Source organism: Chlorocebus sabaeus, chromosome 17 (genome assembly GCF_047675955.1).
Source record: "Chlorocebus sabaeus isolate Y175 chromosome 17, mChlSab1.0.hap1, whole genome shotgun sequence".
NCBI lineage: Eukaryota > Metazoa > Chordata > Mammalia > Primates > Cercopithecidae > Chlorocebus > Chlorocebus sabaeus.
In genome coordinates, this window is record NC_132920.1 from 47381686 (window position 1) to 47403841 (window position 22156).

Consider the following 22156-nt stretch of genomic DNA (forward strand, 5'->3'; position numbering starts at 1 on the left):
TAGTATCTGTAGAATCATAAGAAGTATATTTATTACCTATATGTCATAATTTAAGTACATGTGTTGTAATCCCTTGGGTATTCATTAAAAGTGAAGTAAAAAATGTGAAATTAACAAGCTAACAGATGAAGAAAAATGGAATAAGAAAAAAATACTTGATTATTCCAAGAGAAAGCAAGAAAAGATGGAGAGAGAGAGAGGAAACAAAGAGGACAGGACACATTGAAAACAAAGATATGGTAGATTTAAACCCAAATATTTCAGTAATTACATTTTTAAAATTACATTTAAAAAGCAATTATATAATTACATAAAAATGTAAACACACTGAAATTCTGTAATTGTCAAAAGCTATCAGACTAGATTCAAGGAAAAAATCTGAAATATATGCTTCTTACAAGAGACACTCTTTAAATAAAGACAGAGAAAAAAATCAAAAAGGATGGAAAAAGAGATAACATACAAATTGGAATGCTGTATTAGGGCAGTGTTTTGTTTTTTAATAGCTTTGGCAAAATTGCAGTAACTTCCAACTATCATCCCACTGCTTTGCTGCTTCTTCCAAATGCTCATGTCCCAGAAGGGAAGAATAGCTATGATTCTGGAAGGCTGGGTTCGGTTTAGATGTCGAACTTGAAAGAAGAGGGTGCTGAAAAATACAGCTCATACCTCAGATAAAGAAAGAGTCAGACTCTGAATGGGTGTAATTTAAAAATGGCGAATAGGCCGCCATGGTTAATAATGATCTGGCTGTTCTTGACAGAGGCAACTAAAAGCCACACCAGGGTTAATCCTTTGAGTGGAACGTAACATAGGCACTTTCAGGCTTATGAAGAGAAAAAACATTGACCATTAAAAAAAAATAGTCATTTTTACCCATTAAGAGTCCATTAACTCCTGGGGCAAAGCCCCAAATCCCGAGCAGTACCACCATGCAGAAGGAGTACAAGCCCATCACAGGATGAGAATAAGAAGTCTCAAATAAGCCCCCTGCCTTCTGATTCTCTTGTTAGACGGGACAAATTTCAGAAATAAACTATGGACAGAGAGTAACATACTGTGCAATTACCACTTGAGCATCCCTAATCCCAAAATTCAAAATCCACAACTTTTTGAGCACCAACATAATGCCACAAGTGGAAAATTCCACACATGAGTACTTAACACAAACTCTGCTTCATGCACACACTTCTTCTAATTTTGTATAAACTTACCTTCAGTCTATGTATATAAGGTATATGTGAAACATAAAGGAATTTCATGTTTAGACTTGGGTCCCATCCCCAAGCTATCTCATTATGTATATGCAAATATTCCAAAGTCTGAAAAAATCCAAAATCTAAAACACTTCCAGTCTCAGGCATATCAGATAAAGGATACTCAACCTGTAATAAGAACTGGTAGCCAGAAATCCATGTTCATTGGCTATTAAAATTAGAGTTAGAGCTGGATCCAAAATGCTGCTAGACATTGATGTATATTATTAAAACGTGAAATAAAAAACTTAATATTGCCTTCTCAGCCTCCATCATAACTTACAGGCTATAGCAGAACCAAAGAGAAAGCTGTAGAGTGCTTTGACATTACTGTTCTCAAAAAATAAATAACAAAAAATAGCTACTATTAGAATCTTTTGGTATTATAGAAGAGATAAAGAGAAGGAAAGGATTCAAGTGTACAAGAATTTGGCACTTAGGAAGAAGGTGCTTTGTTCTCTTATTTGTTGACCTAATGATTTTATTATGAATCACTCTTTTTGACACGCACTCTCCCCATTTTATTTTTCCATGGGCCCACCATAGGTTTGGGTTAACCAAATCCTAACCTTGCATCAGTCGTATGTTATCTTTCTTTTTTTTTTTTGAGACGGAGTCTCGCTCTGTCGCCCAGGCTGGAGTGCAGTGGTGCGACCTCGGCTCACTGCAAGCTCCGCCTCCCGGGTTCACGCCATTCTCCTGCCTCAGCCTCCTGAGCAACTGGGACTACAGGTGCCCGCCACCGCACCCGGCTAATTTTTTGTATTTTTAGTAGAGACAGGGTTTCATCATGTTAGCCAGGATGGTCTCGATCAGGCGTGAGCTACCGTGCCTGGCCATGTTATCTTTCTTTTAGGCATCATCAAGGACATTAGGTGACTTATTCTCACGTATCTAAATCCTTCTTTGAGCCTTAGGCTTGTCTTCCAGCTCTCTCCTTAAACCCAGTCTCTAAGAATGCATGGCAATGCTTTGCCTCCAAACTCCCTGTATTCAAACTGCAGCCATTTTACCTAACTGGAGGGTTAACATCTCCCTCACTTTTCCCCAAATCCAGCTACATAAAGCCTAGTTTTAGTTTTGAATAATATTTCACACCTAAATTATTTCTTAGAAAGTCATAAGACACTGGTGTATGCCTTTGAATGTTTATCACTTGGGTCTATTAATAAGTATTTTTTCTGAAATTCCACATTTCAAAGAAGTTAAAAATATGCCAGGAGCTTTAAAAGACCACCTTCAAAGTCAATTAGCACCTATAAATTATTATCATCCAGTTACTTGGATAAAAGATTCACCTGATAAATGATTACATCAATTGTCAAGAAGTACTGTGCTATCAGTATAAAAAGATAAAAGCATTTGGACTTCTTAAGTACATAAAGTATACTTAAGCATAAGTATAAAGTATGTAAAATGGAATCCTTTGATACACAAAATGTGATATAGAATGATAGTAAATTGAATTGATGTCAGAAAAAATCTCTACCTAGCTCTTTTAGGTAACAAATTTGGACCACCGGAATAATAACACAGACCGGCCCTTTAAATCTTTTTTTTTTTTTTTTTCTTTTTGAGACAGAATCTCGCTCCGTCACCCAGGCTGGATGCAGTGGCCGGATCTCAGCTCACTGCAAGCTCCGCCTCTCGGGTTTACGCCATTCTCCTGCCTCAGACTCTGGAGTAGCTGGGACTACAGGCGCCCGCCACCTCGCCCAGCTAGTTTTTTGTATTTTTTAGTAGAGACGGGGTTTCACCGTTTTAGCCAGGATGGTCTCGATCTCCTGACCTCGTGATCCGCCCGTCTCGGCCTCCCAAAGTGCTGGCATTACAGGCTTGAGCCACCGCGCCCGGCCTGGCCCTTTAAATCTTAAGTGGGTTTTATCAAGTCTTAGTGGCAGCACTTTCTTTACTTTGGGAATATGTTCTGAAACCTGAATCGAAGTCTGTGGAAAATATGATTCAATATCCAAATCTGTACTTTATTCATGGCCTTTCAGGGAAGTACATACAATTAAAGAAAGGTTAAGTAAAATGAGTTACATCATGGTCGTAACTACCATTTGTAGAACACTTGCAATGAGTCAGGCATTTTATATGCTTTATTTCTCATCTTAATCTTATATAGCGGGCTTGAAAACGTGAATAACAGAGGCAAGGAAAGTTGAAGTAACTTACCCTTCGTCACCTAAGCTAATATGTACCAGAGCCAGGAGTCAAATCCAGTGTTGTCTGGCTCCAAAGCCAGGGTTCATTGGCTATAAAGAAATCACACTACTGGGTCGCCTCAGTTCCCATCTGATGTGCTCCAGGGAACAACCCAAGGAGGAGAATCAGTTCTGTCATCAACTGCTGCTAGCACCACCTGCATCCTCAGGACGCGAGAATGCTGCCTTCATATGCCACTTCACAAAAACACCCTCTGGAGGAGAGGCAGGTGTAGTAAAAAGCGTATTTTCTTGGTTTTGTTCAAAGTGTGCCACGCAAAATGACATGGTAAATGGGGTAACAAAGAGAGCTTTTAAAAATACTGATTCATATTCTGCCCCCTGGAGATTCTGATGTGACTGGTCTGCAGGTAGGGTCCGAGCATCAGTATTTTTTTTAAAGTTTTCTAGATGATTCTAATGGACGGCCACTGAAAACCCCCACCCTAGAAGTTAGGGGGTGTGTGTGTGTGTGCGTCTATCCACCGAATATGTTATTTTTCTTTGTTCCCATACAACTGATAAACTTTGAAGCACAGGGACAATAGGCCAGTGGTAAAGACACACAACCAGGGCTCCATTACCTGGGTGGTGTCTTCCATCAGCCCACGAATCTTCTCCACAACATCGTTTCTCCGGTGCTGGCGCAGGGCGCTAATTAGCTGGGCGAGGCTGGCCTCGGGTCCCCGGATGGTCCAGTGCTGCAGAGCTGCGTAGGCCCGCTCGTGGTCGGCTGTGTACCCGTTGGAGAAAGCAGCAACCTCCCTCTCACTGGCATTGCAGAGAAACTGATAGATATCTTTCCACTGGCTTCCCACTTGGGCTGCTACAAGCTTCAGGATGTCGATACCTACACCAGAGAAAAAATAAAAAAACAAATGAGGGCTTGTAAGGAAAGCTTCTTATCTAAGGCAGCTCTGTTTTAATGAATGACTAGAAGAGGCAGCTTTCCTATCACCCTGTGTCAAAGGAATGCATTGCCTCCCTTAAGCACTTGGCGCAAGCAGCTCATCTTGTGGACTAACTTGTACCCTCATACAAATTTCACTTCCTGAGTGCGGAACCAGAAGAAGGAGCGACCATGGAATTATAATAAATCAGACCCAAAAAGATGTTTTGAAAGCCAAACCCAAATAAGGTATTCACAGTGATTTCTCTGTTACTGTAGTAATCCACCCTTGTTGAAGGAGAGGGGTGGATAAGTTCCAAGATCCCCAGTGGATGCCTGAAGCCATGGATGGTACACAGCCCTTTACACACTATGCATGAATTTCTTTTTCCTTCTTCACAATGTCATGGATAGAAGATTCCTTCTTCTTATAGATCTTAGCAACCTCAGCATACAATTGGCTTTTTTTTTCATTATTATTATACTTTAAGTTCTTTTCTTATTAAGTAGGGAACTTTCACATTTTCACTTAAAGGAAGCACTTTATGGCCGCTGGCATATCCAAATTGTCAGCATCATTCCTCTCGAGCTTTGGGCCATTATTAAGTAAAATAAGGGTGACTTGAACACAGGCACTGTGGTACCAGTACCAAGACAGTCAATCTGATAACCTAGACGGCTACTAAATGACTCACAGGCAGGTGAGGTCTCCATCATGGATATGCGGGACAAAGGGATGATTCCCTTCCCCAGCAGGACAGAGCAGGATGGTATAGGACCGTGAGATTTGACCACATTACTCAGAATACTGCATAATCTAAAACTTAACTACTGTACTAAATACAACAGTAACCAAGTAAGTTAGAGGCTCCCATCTAAAAAACATGGTGACTTCATGGCATTTAGAAAAAGGGAAGCTGCAAATTAAAACTGCAATGAACTTTACCCAGCACTGTCTAGGTAAAAGGTGTTCAAGTTCTGGGAATGGTGTCCTTTATATCAACTGACAGTGTACTCAGCTGTTCCAGGCCAATGGAAGCATTCCTGAAGAACACCTAACTTGTGCTCAAAGTCATGTTCAACAAGCAATTTTCTAATTCATTATTAAGTCTTCCAACTTGACTTGCATAGTTATAATGAAGACAGCAGCCAAAAGGACAGTGTAATAACAATAGCTGTTATCTTCCAGGTATTATGTTAAGGCATTAGCTCACTGAACATCTTTATAAGGCATTAATATTTCAATTACACAGGTAAGAAAAAAAAAATACACTTAGAAAAGTTAAGCTACTGGCCCAATATCACAAAGGTAGTTGAGTTGGTTATTGAACCCAGCTCACCAGGTTTGCAATTGAAATCCTGTATGTGTAACCACTATGAAATGTGACAATATTGATGGCACCTTCCAAGAGGAAGGAAATGCCTTGGCTTATAAATGACCATGACTGGTTATTCTGACAGACAGCTGTCCCCAGTGATTCAATATATTGTTATTCTGGCTCAGCAGTCACTTGAAAGCCCAGTGAGTGTGCATTTGTGGTCCCCAGATCTGATGAACAGATGAAATGGTGATGATGAAACTGGTGAATTGCAAAAATCAAATCTCAAGATCCAAAAACTCAGGATAAGCACCTGGCACCAACCCTTCGTGAGGCAAGGCTCTCCCTGAGCAGCTCACTTTGATGTCTCTCTCTTTACGGCATCTTCTCTCCGCAATTACCATGGGCTTTGCCAGGATTTACATGTGGGGTGCATATATCACCCTTATAGTAAGGGCTCTGGTATTTTACTACAATGGGTGAATAAGTCCTCTGAATCAATGTCATGTCTTTTTTTTTTTTAGATGAAGTTTTGCTCTTGTCACCTAGGCTGGAGTGCAATGGCGCCATCTCGGCTCATTGCAACCTAGGCCTCCTGAGTTCAAGGGATTCTCCTGCATCACCCTCCCAAGTAGCTAGGATTACAGACACCTGCCACCACACCTAGCTAGTTTTTGTATTTTTAGTAGAGATGAGGTTTCATCATGTTGGCCAGGCTGGTCTCGAACTCCTGACCGCAGGTGATCCGCCTGCCGCGGCCTCCCAAAGTGCTGGGATTACAGGTGTGAGCCACCGCACCTGGCCAATATCATGTCTTTGAATGAGGCCATGCTCACTTGCCCTGATATCATAGCTGTTATAGTTAACAATATCTTAAAAATATTTACTACTCAATAAAAAAATAGGGTCACATTCCCAAGTGAGGCTTAAGAGAGAAAGGAAAAAAGAAGAATAAAGAGGGGCTTACTGTTCTGATTTCTCAATCGAAGGTTTCCTAGAAAAAAAAAATTTTTTTTGCATCCATCAGTTGTTCAAGAAAATATTTATAAAATGAGCTGTCAATTATTGCCAATAAAAACAATAATAATTATAAAAGTGTCTGTAAAAACGAAGGACACTGTGGCTCCTCAACATGCATTCTTACTCTGCCAAGCAATCCTACTGAGGCAGATGATGTGGAAGGCTGTATACACATCCTGAACCAATCCACTGAAAATGGTTTTCAAAAATGAGTTCCTAGTAGAAGGCTGTTTTCTTGTCAACTATAAAAGTAGAATGCTGGCTGGGTAGGGTGGGTCACACCTCTAATGCAGCACTTTGGGAGGCTGAGGCAGGTGGATCACTTGAGTCCAGGAGTTCGAGACCATCCTGGGCAACATGGTGAAAATCCATTTCTACAAAAAATATAAAAATTAGCCGGGTGTGGTGGCATAGGCCTATAATCCCAGCTACTTGGGAGACTGAGGTGGGAGGATTGCTTGAGACCCAGAGATGGAGGTTGCAGTGAGCCAAGATTACACAATTGCACTCCAGTCTGGGCAAAAGAGGGAGACTCTATCTAAAAAAAAAAAAAAAAAAAAATGTAGAATGCCACAAAAAATTAAAAAAGGACGCCACAAATTGAGTCATTACTGTACTTCTCACAGTTTTCCCTGGCAGTGTGACGTTACTTGAACCAATTGCTTTTCAGTTTTCTGAGCAATGCTTAGTCAGATACAGAGTTTTTGATTTCAAGCAAATAGACTCCTCAGAAAACCCATATCCGATTTAAAACCCTGCAGGTAGCTTTAAGGAATAAGCCAGCTCTTTGTGGTTGATGTGGTAGACTCTTCCAAACACCAAGTCTTGTTAGTCCCTGAATCTTAATTTAGATCAATTTGACTAAGGCCCACAGTGTCTTACATGAAAACATGACCGCGTTTTCCGGTAAGTAGGACCATTGCTTAAATCCTCATAATGCCAATGACAGTGGCTTTGGGCAAACCTCTAACTGTCATGTCCATTTCCTCATGTGTACAATGGAGAAACTCACTAGGGTCACTGGGGATAAGCTGATTAACATTTTCTATAGAGTTAATTTATTTTTGGAAGTGCTCCCATCATTATGAAAGCTCCACATACAGAGCACTAAACTTAAGGCTCAATACATTTCAGATGCAAATACACGGCCTTTACAAAGTAATTACAGAGTTTAAAAGGTTTAAGTTTAACAACCACTCCTTCTTCCAAAACCCAGTACTGTATTTATCCTTTTTTTAAGGCACAAAATAAAGAAAGAAAAAAAACCCCACAAAGAATAGATACAATGAGATTTCCCATAAACTAAAATGGACTGGAAGCTAAATTTAAGGTCTACAAATCAGGTTTCATCTTGTTCTCTCTCTCAACTAGATTCTCTACTATGAAAACGTGAGGTCAACTCCATGAACTGATTGGAGTCGCCAATGTTCTTTACTGCTGTCCTCTCCCTCGATGGAGTTGATAAATCAAAGATAAATCAATGACTTCCTCAGGGGATACCAACATTTTAGTCTAGCACATTATCACAAAACCCCAGTGAGGAGACCAGATTGGGGCTTTGAATGCCTTCTTTGTTTAGGAAAAAGTGTTAGGCAAAAGAAAACAATCAACTACACAGAAAAACAGGAGGATGATTTGCCAAATTGAGATAGTTACCTCTTTGGGGAGGGGAAGGAGCACAGAAGGGATTTCAAAGGTATTCATAAAGTTCTGTTTCCTAGGCTGGACAGTGGAGAAATGGGTTTTCTTTTCATGTTATTACTTTTATTTGAGATTTTACTATTCCTTTTTAAACTGTCTACATAACATACACATATATAACATACACATATATAAGATGTGCTTATATATACTTTATAAATACACAAGATTAAGTGTTCAATTTTGTTGGCAAGGAAATCGCATGCAGAGGGGTTGGTGACTAGTCCAGGTCACCCACCCAGTTAGTGGTGCCTCAGTAGTGGTTAATAGGGAATATGATGTAGTGGAGGAACATTATTATTTGCTGGAATTACTCTCCTCAGGAATGGCCATCCAGCCTACGATGAATGCACTCAAGGCTGGCCACAGTGTGTGTGCTGCCTCCTGGTCTGTTATTATTGACCAAGTATATGTTGGTGCAAAAGCAATCGCAGGCTGGGTGGGTGGCTTATGCCTGTAATTCTTTGGGAGGATAAGGTGAGTGGATCCCTTGATTCAAGAGTTCGTGACCAGCCTGGCCAACATAGCGAAACTCTGTCTCTACTAAAAATACAAAAAATTAGCCAGGTGTGGTTGTGCACATCTGTAATCCCAGCTACTCAGGAGGCTGAGGCAGGAGAATCGCTTGAACCTGAGAGACAGAGGTTATAATGAGCCAGGATTGTACCACTGCACTCCAGCTTAAGCAACAGAGTAAAACTCTGTCTCAAAAAAAAAATTGTGTTTTTTTTTTTGGTCACCAAAATGGCAAAGACCACAGTAACTTTTGCACCACCTAATAGACACTGGAATAGTTTCCCCAGGGACTTTATTTCTTTTCTTGTGATCTCAGCTCACTGCAGCCTCTGCCTCCTGGGTTCAAGAGATTCTCCCACCTCAGCCTCCCTAGTACATGGGACTACAGGTGTGCACCACCGTGCCCGGATAATTTTTGTATTTTTAGTAGAGACGGGGTTTCGCCATGTTGGCCAGGCTGGTCTCAAACTCCTGACCTCAAGTGATCTGCCCACCTCAGCCTCCCAAAGTGCTGCGACAACAGGCATGAGCCACCGCACCCTTTATTTCCTTTCTTTAAATCTATGATACCCTAAAAGAAAGAGAAAAAGAGAGAGAAAGAGAGAAGTCAGCAAACTTTTCCTGTAAGGACAGCAGTAAATATTTGAGGCTTTGAAAACCAGTCTGTCATGACTCCCCATCTCTGTTGGAGCATGAAAGCAGCCACCAACACCACAGATGAATGTGGTTGTGTTCTAATAAAACTCGATTTACAAAAAAAGTAGGCTGGATATGGCCCACGGGCTGTAGTTCTCCAGCCCCTGCAATGACAGCAATTTAAAGAGACCTTGGGTAGGACTGTCAAATAGCATACAGATTTAGAAAAGCATTTCATTCAAAGAAAAGAAACCACACTCAGAAGACAATGAAAGTTCCCACCCCAACTATTAACCTCAATGTGAAATGACAGTGACATGGAGACCACCTCTGCTTGGCAGGATGCCCAGTCATCTGTCCCATTGGAGTTCCCAGGGTTTTCATCAAAATTGGTGACAGTTGCTGTGTTGAATTGATCTACATTGTTTAACTGGATGTGGTGCCAAGTGTCTTTTTCCTTACGTTGAAAAGTAGCACAACCCTCAACCCACTGGAGGGCTGATAGACAGGGGCATAGAACATCACGTTGCCTCTTTTTTTGTGTGTGAGACAGAGTCTCACTCAGTCACCCAGGCTGGACTAGAGTGCAGTGGTGCAATCTTGGCTCACTGCAACCTCCACCTCCTGGGTTCAGGAGATTCTCCGGCCTCAGGCTCCCAAGTAGCTAGAACTACATGTGTGCACCACCACGCCCAGCTAATTTTTGTATTTTTACTAGAGACAGGGTTTCATCATGTTGGCCAGACTGGTCTCGATCTCCTGGCCCCAAGTGATCCACCTGCCTAGGCTTCCCAAAATGCTGGGATTACAGGTGTGAGCCACCGTGCCCTGCCAACATTGCCTTTTCCCTTGGTGCCAGATCCTGGAGTTCTGGAGAATGGATGAAGTTTCTGGGGAGGTCATCAAAGGAGTCAAGCCCTATACATCCGAGGCTGTACTAGTCAGGAACTGTCTGAGAAGGTGGCCCTGGCCCCTGGAGAAAAGTACGAGGATGGGAAGGATCAGGTAGTGGGAAGATCATCGGTAGTAGTTGCAAGACATGGTTTCAAACTCCAGCTTTGTGACTTGTTAGTTGTGTGACCCTGGGCAAATGGCAACCTCTCAGATTTCACTTTTCACTTCAATGAAATAGAAACACCACCTCTTATCTGGTAGAGTGGTTAAGGAGATTTATGCGATCAAGCATTAAAGACTCCTAGGGTGGCACGTCAGTACAGTTCAGCTCTCCTTCCCCTGCCCCTCCATTTCTGCCTGGACAAGTGTCACTGGGCCAAGGAACCTAAAAGATGGGAAGAGTTCTGTACAAACACAGGTTTTAGCACTGGGATTACTGGTGCTAAACAATGGAGCCAAGCACCAGACTCCTGGCTTCCTGTGTTTCTTGGAACCTCACATGTACACGTTAGGAGATCGCTGAAGTCATCCACAGGAGGGGAAATGTGGAAGGAAAAATGCTGCTGCCACCACCTCTGCCACATGCAGGCCATCACAGCCATACTCAATGGCTTCTTCCAAGCGAGCTGGTACTGACCTGATCCCCAGCCAGAGAGCTCAAGAACTGAGGTGTGAGATGATAAACTGGTTATTATGGAAGAAATGGCAATTTCCAGTGCAGTACAAAATCTTGAATTACATATTATCTGGCGGACAATCCTAATTTGAAGCTAATTTTTTAAAAGCTGAATATCAGCTTCGGGATGCAAAAATGGGTTCCTTCTCTTTTAATAAAAACCCAAATTGACCTTTGTAACTAGAGAAAATATGAAGGCTGTTTTCCTCATGGAGATAAATATCTGAAATGAATGTCATCACTGAGAACCCATATCAAAGCCTTCCTTGGAAGAAGGATAAAGGACAGTGAAGACAAAGCCGGAGGAAGCAAAGGCTGCCCGGAACTACACAACATAGCACTCAGTTTCATGCTGCACAACCACGCTTCATGCAGAATGGGTGCATCTAAGAGATAGGTTTATAAACTTTTTGATGGTATCAAACTCATCCTATATAAAGATTCAAGCACCCCCAACATCTTGCTACATGTAATGTCAGTTCTCATTATTCTTCTAGAAAGAGAGTTGTAAAGGGATAAATAATGAGAAAATTCCCAGGGAGGCAATTAATACACAACCTCCTCCCAGGACAGATGACTCCACAGTTATCCCTGTGCCAGTTTCTCAACACACACCCAGCAGTCTCCTGAGATGTACACATGGAAGATGGGAGACATGAACTCAAGACAACCTCCCTTCTAACACCCCCCCAAACCTCCTCAAAAGACATGCTCCTAGTAGGCAAGCACTGTGTCCATAACCTTACAAGCTGCAGATACAGGGACAAAGATGGCCACAGCACATACAGCAAATATATAAAGCAACATATGTCAAAGTCAGAAATTGGAATAAAAGTCTGGCTTTAACATTACTGGAATCGATGTTCCACATACAATGGTCATGTCCTCAAAGGTGCCTTTGAGGCCAAGCCCAAGTCCACACTGCTTTGACTAGCAGTATCCCCAGAACTTAGCAGAGGAATACCACAAATATCTTTGGATGAATGAATGAGAGCCTTTTTTTTTTTTTTTTTTTTTTTTTGTCATCTCTATCCTCTTAACTGAGTCTCCTCACCATCTGTCATCTCATCAGCTTCTGTAACCTAAGCCACTGAGAACCTGAGTGGCCCCAGGCCCACACACACCCTAGCCTTGTGGCCCTGCCAGATCTCCAGCCTCTACAATAATGAGACGAAAGAACAACGGTTCTATGGTGTTCTGTGCTCACCAATGGGTGAAACCTGGGCTCCCAGGAACCCTGTTCTTGAACAAGGGCCTCTCCCTCTGCCAGTGGCCTCTTCCCATTGAGAGTGATCCACTGCATCCACTTTAGTGGTCAAAGCTCACAAGCGGGGAAGTTCTCCCAGATTCTCCCACTGCAGCAGAATCCTTCTGCTGGGATCAGCTGTCCAAGCTGTGGTCTCTCCGGCCTAATAACAGAGTAAGTGTTCCTAAAAGCAACATACCCACATGTACCTGTGATTCATAGTAACCAGTATACCATAGCGTGGTTAAAAATTTGTGTACCAACAGCAGTAACTTCCAGTACGTCCACTACAGAGGAAACTGCTTTATTAGTGCTGGGAACTATGTATGCCCCAGGTTAAAAATAGTCCTTTCCTAACTGAGGTGTAAAAGTTAGAAGATCTGTTTAGATTTTACTTTAGCTGCAAAAAAAAATTATTTCTGAAGCAGAATTTATCACTATCTGGTTGAAGTTTTAATAGACAATAACTGTAAGCTCAGATGAACCCTGGGGACTATTAAGAAAGAAAAAGAAAAAGAAAAAACAAAAAACACTGTGCAAAGATCTCTTGAAGTAAATGGACAACATGTTTTCCAATGATAGACTATCAAAACAGTAGACAATTTTCCAAATGGAAGAAATATCCCTGATACTGCGAGGAAAACGAATAATCTTTTATTTCATTCCACTGGGCAAAAAACAAAACAAAAACATCCCTCCTTCTTCTTTATATCAGTCTGTTTTTGAAGCTATCCCAAATACCTGAAGCTGTTAACTTATTCATTCAACAAAAATTTATTGAGCATCTACTTTGTGCCAGACACTTTTCTAGGTACAGGCACTTTTCATGGCAGTGAACAAATGCCAAGTGAAACAAAATCCCTTTCTTTGTGAAGGCTACGTTCCATTGTGGGGAAGTAATAAAACATAAATGGTGTTAGATAGGGAGGAGAGCTAAGGAGAACAACAAAGCAGGGAAGGAGGATAGGGTAGAAGGTGATGGGGCTGCCATATCTAAGAGAAGCCTCACAGAGGTAGCATCAAGCCCTTAATGGAGAAAGCTGTGCAGATTATCTGCGGAAAGAGGGTTCTGGGCAAAGGGAGCAGCAGGTGCAATGGCAGGAAGGGTATTGGCATGGACAAGATGGAGCAGGAAGGCTGGCATGGCTGGAGCAAGTGGGCCAGGCAGAGGGACCAGTAGGAGTCATAGAGAGAGAAAAAATTGGAGTTGGGAGAGTGCAAATCACATCTGGCCTTTAAGCTGCTACTCTGCATTCAATAGAAAGTCACTGGAGACCTTGGGGAGAGAAATGACACAGTCTGACTTTACATTTAAATGATATCATTCCAGGTGTTGGGTCAAGAATACACTGAAGGGGGCAGAGATAAAAATGGAGCAACCAGTTAGAGGCCACAGCAGTAATCCAGCAGAGGTAATAATGGTCTGGGCCAAAGTGGTGTCCGTGGAGGTGATGGGAGATGGTGGACTTCTGCATGTATTTTGAAGGTAGAGCTGACAGACAGGATTGGCTAATGAGTCAAATATGGGGCGAGAATGTAATAAAGGAATCAAGGATGCTAAGGTTTCGGCCTGAGCAGGTGGAAGGCAGGGGACCACTTTCTGTGATGGGCAATTGATGTGGAGGTATGGTTTGGAATTTGGTGTTAGACATCTTAAGCAGGAGGTGCCCGTTAAACATCTGGGTCTGTCAAGCAGGCAGGAGCATATTTCTATAGTGAGTTCAGGTAAAAGATCCAGGCTGGAATACGCACTTGGGAATTACCAGCAGATAGATGGTATTTAAAGTTGTGGGTCACCAAGGGAGAGAGTGTGTACATTGAAAAGAGGTGCAAGCACTGAGTTCTGGAGCTCTCCACTGTTTAGAGGTCAGGAAAATGAGGAGGAACCCGCCATGGAGACAGAGAAGAAACAGCCCAAGATGGAGGAGGAAAACCAGGACAACGTGGTGTTTTGGAGGCAAAGGGAAGAAGGTGTTTCAAGGAAAAGGGAGGTAACAGTGTCAATTGCTGCCCAATAGGCCAAGCAGAGGAAAACTGAGAACTGAAAAGTGGCATTAGAATCATGTTGTCAGACTCTATGGAAAAAACGTGGGACTGCAGCTGAAAGATCACCATATTTACTAATTCTAAGACACCTGAATGTATATTTTAATCAATGCCTTTTCATAGTTTGTTTGTAGTGTTTCCTTTTTCTCCTTAGTGGTGTATAAAAGAGTGGTATGTCTCACAGTTAACTGTGTCTCAGATTTGGTGAAATATAGTAAGAGGTTTTTTTTACTTATACATTTGAATTCACCTATTCGTTAAAATTTGACACATCATCAATAAGCCTAATATGTCAAATTCTATACATACATTGCAATGTTAACCACCAATTACTCGTGAAGAACATCAGCAGAATTCCAGAAATTCCTCTTCTTCTGCAAAATCTGCTTATGTAATACCTGACCAGGTTGACTCAAGGTCATACATTTTTAGATGTATTTTTTCTATTTGTATTTGAGTCCTATGTGGGGGAAATGCTGATTTGCTTTTCAATATCCGAAACAGCTTGAATTTAAAAGCTGTTAGTTAAAAGAGAGTGAAATATACATTTTTAAAATAAATACCTTAGGTCGGGCACAGTGGTTCACACCTGTAATCCCAGCACTTTGGGAGACCAAGAGGTCAGGAGTTTGAGACCAGTCTGGCTAACATGGAAAAACTCCATCTCTACTAAAAATACAAAAATTAGCCGGGCATGGGGGTCCCAGATACTCAGGAGGCTGAGGCAGGAGAATCACTTGAACCTGGGAGGCAGGGGTTGCAGTGAGCCGAGATCACGCCACTGCACTCCGGCCTGGGCGACAGAGCAAGACTCTGTCTCAAAAAATAATAAATAAATTAATTAATAGCTTCACCCTAAAGGCTAGAGAACAAAGTCATTAGAGGGCGGGTCTGAGGAGAATAACAGTCTCTGACTCCCAAAGTCAAAGGCCATGCCTCTGGCCACCTTGGGCATAAGATAATGCTTTTTAGGCTACAACCATGAGAGGCTTTTTTCCTGCCAACAGTTTTGTGTGCTTTATAATCCTCAAACACCCTAAGAGGTTAAAGAGAAAGGTGCTGTCTACTGGAAATGGCATTCCTGGACTCAGAGGTGGAAAAGGCAGTGGGATGGGGGTGGGGGTGAGAACAGTCCAACCCCGCCGCTGGAAAATGACTGCGGCCGTCAGCCCGGAGCTGGAACACTAGGACACAGCAGCCTCTTAAAGAGAATAACCTGCTCCTTTCAGCCTGGCTTCCTGCTGTTTACACTTCAAGCCTACTTCCCATAGGAAATTCGGGCTGACAGACAGGATGACTGTCTGGAATTTTTAGTCAAAAAGTCTACCTGGCAAAGGAGGGAAAGCTTCTTTGGTTGCAGCAACTGCTGCTGCTGTTGCCACTGCTGTCTGGTGCTGAGAAAAACATCAAGTTCAACAGAAGTGAGTTCAGATTAGAAGGACTCCATTACCTCTGACTTGAAACAGCCTCTCTTTCTTAAAACAGCTTTGTAGAGCCTTCAGCCATTGGGTGTCTGGCTTTAGAATTTTTCTATTTCAAGTAATTTATGAACAAGTAGGAAATCGGAGTGATTTCTACAGAGGAAAATTTACTGCTGATGACAATTTTGTAGGCGTTTTATTTCAGAACAAGCTGGGCTTTGCTAAGGTAAATAATTTTTTTCTTGATTGAGCAGTTTTGGTTTTTTTTGTTTTGTTTTGTTTTTTAAATCAATCACAAAAGGTTAGACCTTTCTAGCACCAAGTAACTTATGGGAAAATCCAGATTCTGATCATTAAGGGACAGTGTCTAGCGTCAGATCAGTTCCTGACTTTAAAACCTGGCACTGCTACTTCCTAGCTATGTGACCTCGGGGAAGTCACTCTTCAAACCTCAGTTTCCCCATCTGTAAAATAGGAATAATAGTGGCCTTCCTTATAGGGTTATGAAAATGGAGTTGATATTTATAAAAACTTAGAACAGGACATGGCACTCAGGAAGCATATCAATCTTTGTTAAAGAAAAGTAGAATGTGAAAACAATGTAGCAGAAGGAACCTTTCCTATAAAGGTTAAAAATGTATATCACAGTAATCACATTTTATGTCATCTTTGCATTCCAAATCACCTCCTGATCTTGCCTATGCTGGTAGTAACAAACATCCCATAACTTCATTTTAGGCAAAACCAAAGTGGCAAAGTGCTAACATATCCCAAACACACTTGATTTGTTCATTTCCAAACACTGCATATGGTGGTTTTAATGATTCAGATGAAAGTCTTCTTAAGCTATTCCTGATACTTGATTGAAGAGTTTATTAATATTGTTCAAATATATCCACAGCACAGTTTACAGTTGATCAACTTCTGTCACCTAACCACTGAAACCTCTAGGAAATCTTTGTATAAGAAATATGCAATTCCACTCCAACAATTGCACTGCATTGCAAATGTACTCCCACTATTGGACTGGCCCTTACTACTTACCATAGAAAGAGGGAGAAGTCTGCAGGGTTCTGAGTCTGGGAGATGGGTTTTGTTCACAACCCCCAATAAAGACAAATTCTCCCACATTTGACCAATCCTAAAAGAGGAATCACACTTGGGGAAGGAAGGAAACATTTTTTTCTAAGCCTGTGGTTGGGATTCATAGGAACTTAGAACTCTGAACTGGGCTGTTATTGAGTAAAACCATTTTTGCTGGTTTGCTAGGGAAAGAGGGATGTTATGATTTGCTTTGCTTGAGTCGCACATTGTGCATAAGGGATAGAATGGAAGAAATAAAAAATGTTATCACCAGAAACTCAAGTCCTAAAATACAACTTAATTCAATATATAAATAAGTACACTAAGCAAATTATGTCTTGGTTGTTAAGCAGCCTTATTTCCCCAAAGAACAGTCTTTACATTCAAATTGAGACATCAAAGTTATGCTAATAATAGGTTCGACCACCAAGCCAGCTGGTCTGTACTTTAACTTAGTATTTGAATTTCAATCCTAAAATACAGAAGGGGTTGGTTGTAGGTTGTTTCCAATGGCAAGTTTCAGTTTTTGCATCTCCGAAGAGAAGGATTTTAAGATGAAAAGAGACATTACAAATAATTTGAATCCAAGACCTTTATCATTAAGGTGAGCAAAATCAGGCCCACAGGGTCCTTCCCTCTGCACAGCTTCCCTCCCGAGCCAATGCTGCCCCACTCCACACATCTCCCAATGAGCAGGTTTGCTTTTTCACTGGTACACAGAATATTCCGTTCTATCGCCTCCCAAGGCTGCACCCATCAACTTAGCAGGTGCCACCCATCCTACAGGAGCAGACCCATGTGAGTAAATTTCCTTCCTTCCAGCCTCTAATATTGTTAGTCAGACTACCCATGCCACAGTCTGATTTTCTTTTTTCTTTTCTTTCTTTTTTTTTTTTTTTTTTGTTGAGATGAAGTCTCATTCTGTCACCCAGGCTGGAGTGCAGTAGTGAGATCTCGGCTCACTGTAACCTCCGCCTCCCAGGTTCCAGTGGTTCTCCTGCCTCAGCCTCCTGAGTAGCTGGGACCAGAGGCACGCACCATCACGCCCAGCTAATTTTTGTATTTTTTAGTAGAGATGGGGTTTCACCACGTTGGCCAGGCTGTTCTCGAACTCCTGACCTCAAGTGATCAGGCCCCAGCCTCCCAAAGTGCTGGGATTTTAGGCGTGAGTCACCACACCTGGCCTCACACTCTGATTTTCTTTTCCACTCTTCTTGTACTGGTCAATCTTTAAGTCATTTTATAGTCAAAGTTCCTAGTGCAGTTGTTGCCTCTGCAACCACTTCTTCTGGCCTATGTGACTCATTATAAATTTTGACCCTAGACAGATTTCTACTTGGGTTGAAAATCAGATATAATGTCCCTCTGCCTGACCTCAGCTCTCCATGAATGCTTCAGTATGGCTCATCTCCCTGACCTTGTGGGGAAGAAAAAGGGGCAGCCAACCTAGCAATTTTATCAATGTTACATATTATATCAATCAATCTGCATAGACATCCCATGAGATAGGAGTCACGTCCACATTACAGGTGAGACACAGGCTTGGTACCATGGCATAGACAGGACTGATATTCAAAACCCAAGTATATCTGACGCATGAGCCCTCACCTTTCACTGCACTATGCTGCCTCCCAGGGTGAAGTAAACAATTATCAACCCTATCTTTCTGAATCTTGGTTGCTTCTTTGAATATAAATCTCTTGAATATGTCTCTCCATCAACCCCCACTCCTCATCATGGGGTCCTAGAAAGGGAAACAAGTAGAAATTGAGGAGAAATATGTTGCAATAGTGTATTTGTGATGGTCTAGGTTTCAAGCGTCTGTCCACACCTCCACTCCTCCTTCACCAAAGGATGGAAGGGTAAGAGTGAGATGCAGTGTATACACTAGTTCCCAGCTCCGGATCCAAAGCCATATGCCTGAGAGCCAGTCCAGGCTTACCACTGACTCGTGGTGTGGCCTTAGTCAACTTATTTTATCTTTCTGTGCCTGCTCCTCATGTGTAAAATTGGCATGATCCTGACAGCATAAGGTTATTCTGAGAATTCAACAAGAAAATATATATAAATCCCACGGAACAGTGCCTGGCACATCATAAGCATTCAGCAAACAGGAAGTATTATTCTCTCCCTTCCCTCACCAATAATAAGGCTCTCCTAGAGGAACTTTCTTATAGATTTATCCTGGACGAGAACATTTTCAAGTAAAACTGAGTTAAAGTCACAGAGTGTCAAAAGCAGCCAGAAAGGTGCTCAAGTCTCTAAGAGGGTTCAAGGAAAGGAGACATGAAGAAGAATACCTTTGTCTCTTCAAGAGAAAGGTGGGAAGGTTTCATGCATGTTGAAAGAGTTTAAGAATTTCTTTAAGTTGCTTTCACCTGGAGCCAAGATCGCCTAATTGATCTCACAGCCACCAGTTCTTTCACCTCCCACAGCCTGAAATCATCCAGGTAAAAGATGCTCATCAAAGGTAGACACATACCGCTTCCCCTTCTGGCTTGATTATCATCTGGGAACCATTACCAGTGTCACCCAGGTTATCCAGGGGGAGATAGCAGGTCAGGCTCTGAGACACACCTTCCATCCCTGCCTCCTCCTCTACCCTACGCCCCTGATAAGGGCCAAAGGGCTATGTTCCTTCATTCCTTTGCTTCCCCAACCTCAGTCTCCAGTATCCTCATTTATCTTCTAGGTTTTTGCATCGCCTGTGTGTTTTCTCATTCAAGAAACTTGAGTAATTGTTTACAAACCAGAATGTCCTCTGCACTGAGAACCCTGCAGTCCTTTGACCAGGAAAGCAACATGTCAAATATAAAGAGCACTGTCTCGGGAATTAGAGACTGAGGCCTTGGCTTCCCTCTAACCCTACTGGCCATGTGACTTCGGGCAAGTCACCCTTCCTTCCTGTGCCTCAGCTTCATCCTCAGTATAATGAGAGGACTGGACTAAGTGAATCTCTTCTAACCCTGACTTACATACAAACACACACACACAGACACGCGTGTGTGCGCTCACACACAGACATTCCCCATGATCTTCATTGCTCTCCAACTTGTAAATTTTCCAAAAAATAAAATGAAAACAAACACTATGTTACTAAAGCCTAGTAAGCCCTAGTCCTGGAACAGTGCTTTGAACATGGTGTTCAAATATATATAATTAAATAAAAACATCACAAGTTAAGCAGTTGAATAACAAGTCTTTTTAAAGATTATTTTCTAGTTTTTCCTTTGCCTTGAGATCCCTTAAGAGTGAACCTGGTTACAAACTTATCCCAAACTTCCCTCCATCATTTCAGAGTAGGATAGCATGTTTACTTCATATAATGTATTTCCCTGCTTTAGCCAAATTCCAACTAATTCAGAATTGGGCAGACTGACCATTTAGCTTCTATTTAGGCAAATAATGCAACCTATAGATAACAATAACTCTCAACCAAGAGATAATACACCAAAAAGCAGAACAAAGAGGGAGAAATATCATCTAAGACAGCGAATAATTCCTCTCTAATTTAATATCTCTCATAAGCATTTTTCCAGGAAGAAATTTGGTTGTCATAGCTAAAAGTATACCCTGTGGACAAGAGGTCTGCCTGGGCCCCTGGAAAGCCACCTTCTTCCCAGCAGAGCACTTAGCCTGTAACCTGCATGTGAAACCAGACGTGGACATTGCCTTTCTAGAAGTGAAATAAATTATTTCTATAACCCCGGCCTCCACCCATATATGAGTGACAGTTTTCTCCATTTGCAAGAATCACTTTTATGTTATCTTGTAAAATTTAAGCACGTAGTCCCAACAAATTACAAAGATTCACTGATCTGTGGTAAACATGTAATTTAAGGAAGTTTTTACTGGGGAGAGTCATGTTCACGCTAATAAGCCATGATCAGAAATACTAAAGTTAAGAAGGATTTCCAGTATAGCCAAAACCTGCACCTATTTATTAATACTTAAGAGACTGGGAGGGTTTTATTTCCAGGACATGCGTATCCCAGAAGCTGGCTACTCTCTACAGGTGGATATGACCTGTTGACCTCTTACCAGCCCATACAAGAATTGAGCAACTTTTCCAAAGCAAGTAAAGCATTTACTAGGTATGTAAATACCTCGTGACCCACCTTGTGACTAATGCAAGGTTGTTCTCAGGAGTTCTGTTTATGGCTGGGGCTCCTCGGCTCATATGAAACCAAAGTGTCCCTCATCATAAATATTCAGAGATGGATGAAACCTTTGGATAGAACTTTTCCATTCCTTTACAATCAGGTTGCATGCTAGAATATTATAATTTTTGGTTACACACTTGAAGGGAATGAAAGACTCAAGACATTACTAGTTATATAATAACTGCTCAATTTCAATCACTACAAAAATATCTCACATTCGGAAGTAGGATCAAGATGGCCGAATAGGAACAGCTCCAGTCTGCAGTTCCCAGCGTGATCGATGCAGAAGATGGGTGATCTCTAAATTTCCAACTGAGGTACCTGGTTCATCTCACAGGGACTGGTTGGACAGTGGGTGCAGCCCATGGAGGGCAAGCTGAAGCAGGGCAGGGTGTTGCCTCGCCTGGGAAGCACAAGGGGTCAGGGGATTTCCCTTTCCTAACCAACGGAAGGCCCTGACAGACAACCTGGACAAACGGGACACTTCTGCCCAAATACTGCACTTTTCCCAAGGTCTTAGCAACCGGCAGATGAGATTCTCTCCCGTGCCTGGCTCAGCAGGTGCCACACCCACAGAGCCTTGCTCACTGCTACTGCAGCAATCTAAGATCGAACTGCGAGGTGGCAGCCTGGCTGGGGGAGGGACATCTGCTATTGCTGAGGCTTGAGTAGATAAACAAAGCAGCCAGTAAGCTCGAACTGGGCAGACCCCACCACAGCTCAAAAAGCCTGCTTCCTCTAGACTCCACCTCTGTGGGCAGGGCATAGCTGAACAAAAGGCCACAGACAACTTCTACAGACTTAAACGTCCCTGTCTGACAGCTCTGAAGAGAGAAGTGGTTCTCCTAGCATGGCATATGAGCTCTGAGAAGGGACAGACTGCCTTCTCAAGAGGGTCCCTGACCCCCATGTAGCCTAACTGGGAGTCACCTCCCAGTAGGGGCCAACAGACGCCTCATAAAGGCAGCTGCCCCCTAGAATGAAGCTTCCAGAGGAAGGATCAGGCAGCAATATTTGCTGTCCTGCAATATTTGCTGTTCTGCAACTTCCGCTGGTGATACCCAGGCAAACAGGGTCTGGAGT

At 42.2% G+C, this 22156-nt stretch overlaps 1 protein-coding gene across 1 annotated transcript in view; it reads right to left on the reverse strand.

Moving 5' to 3' along the window:
- TNFRSF21 (TNF receptor superfamily member 21) overlaps positions 1-22156 on the reverse strand; it is a 72921-nt gene that overhangs the window by 18810 nt on the left and 31955 nt on the right. Inside the window, exon 4 of the mRNA XM_007972323.3 lies at positions 4048-4313. Coding sequence (XP_007970514.2) covers positions 4048-4313 — 266 coding nt within the window. The remainder of the gene's footprint in view (positions 1-4047; positions 4314-22156) is intronic.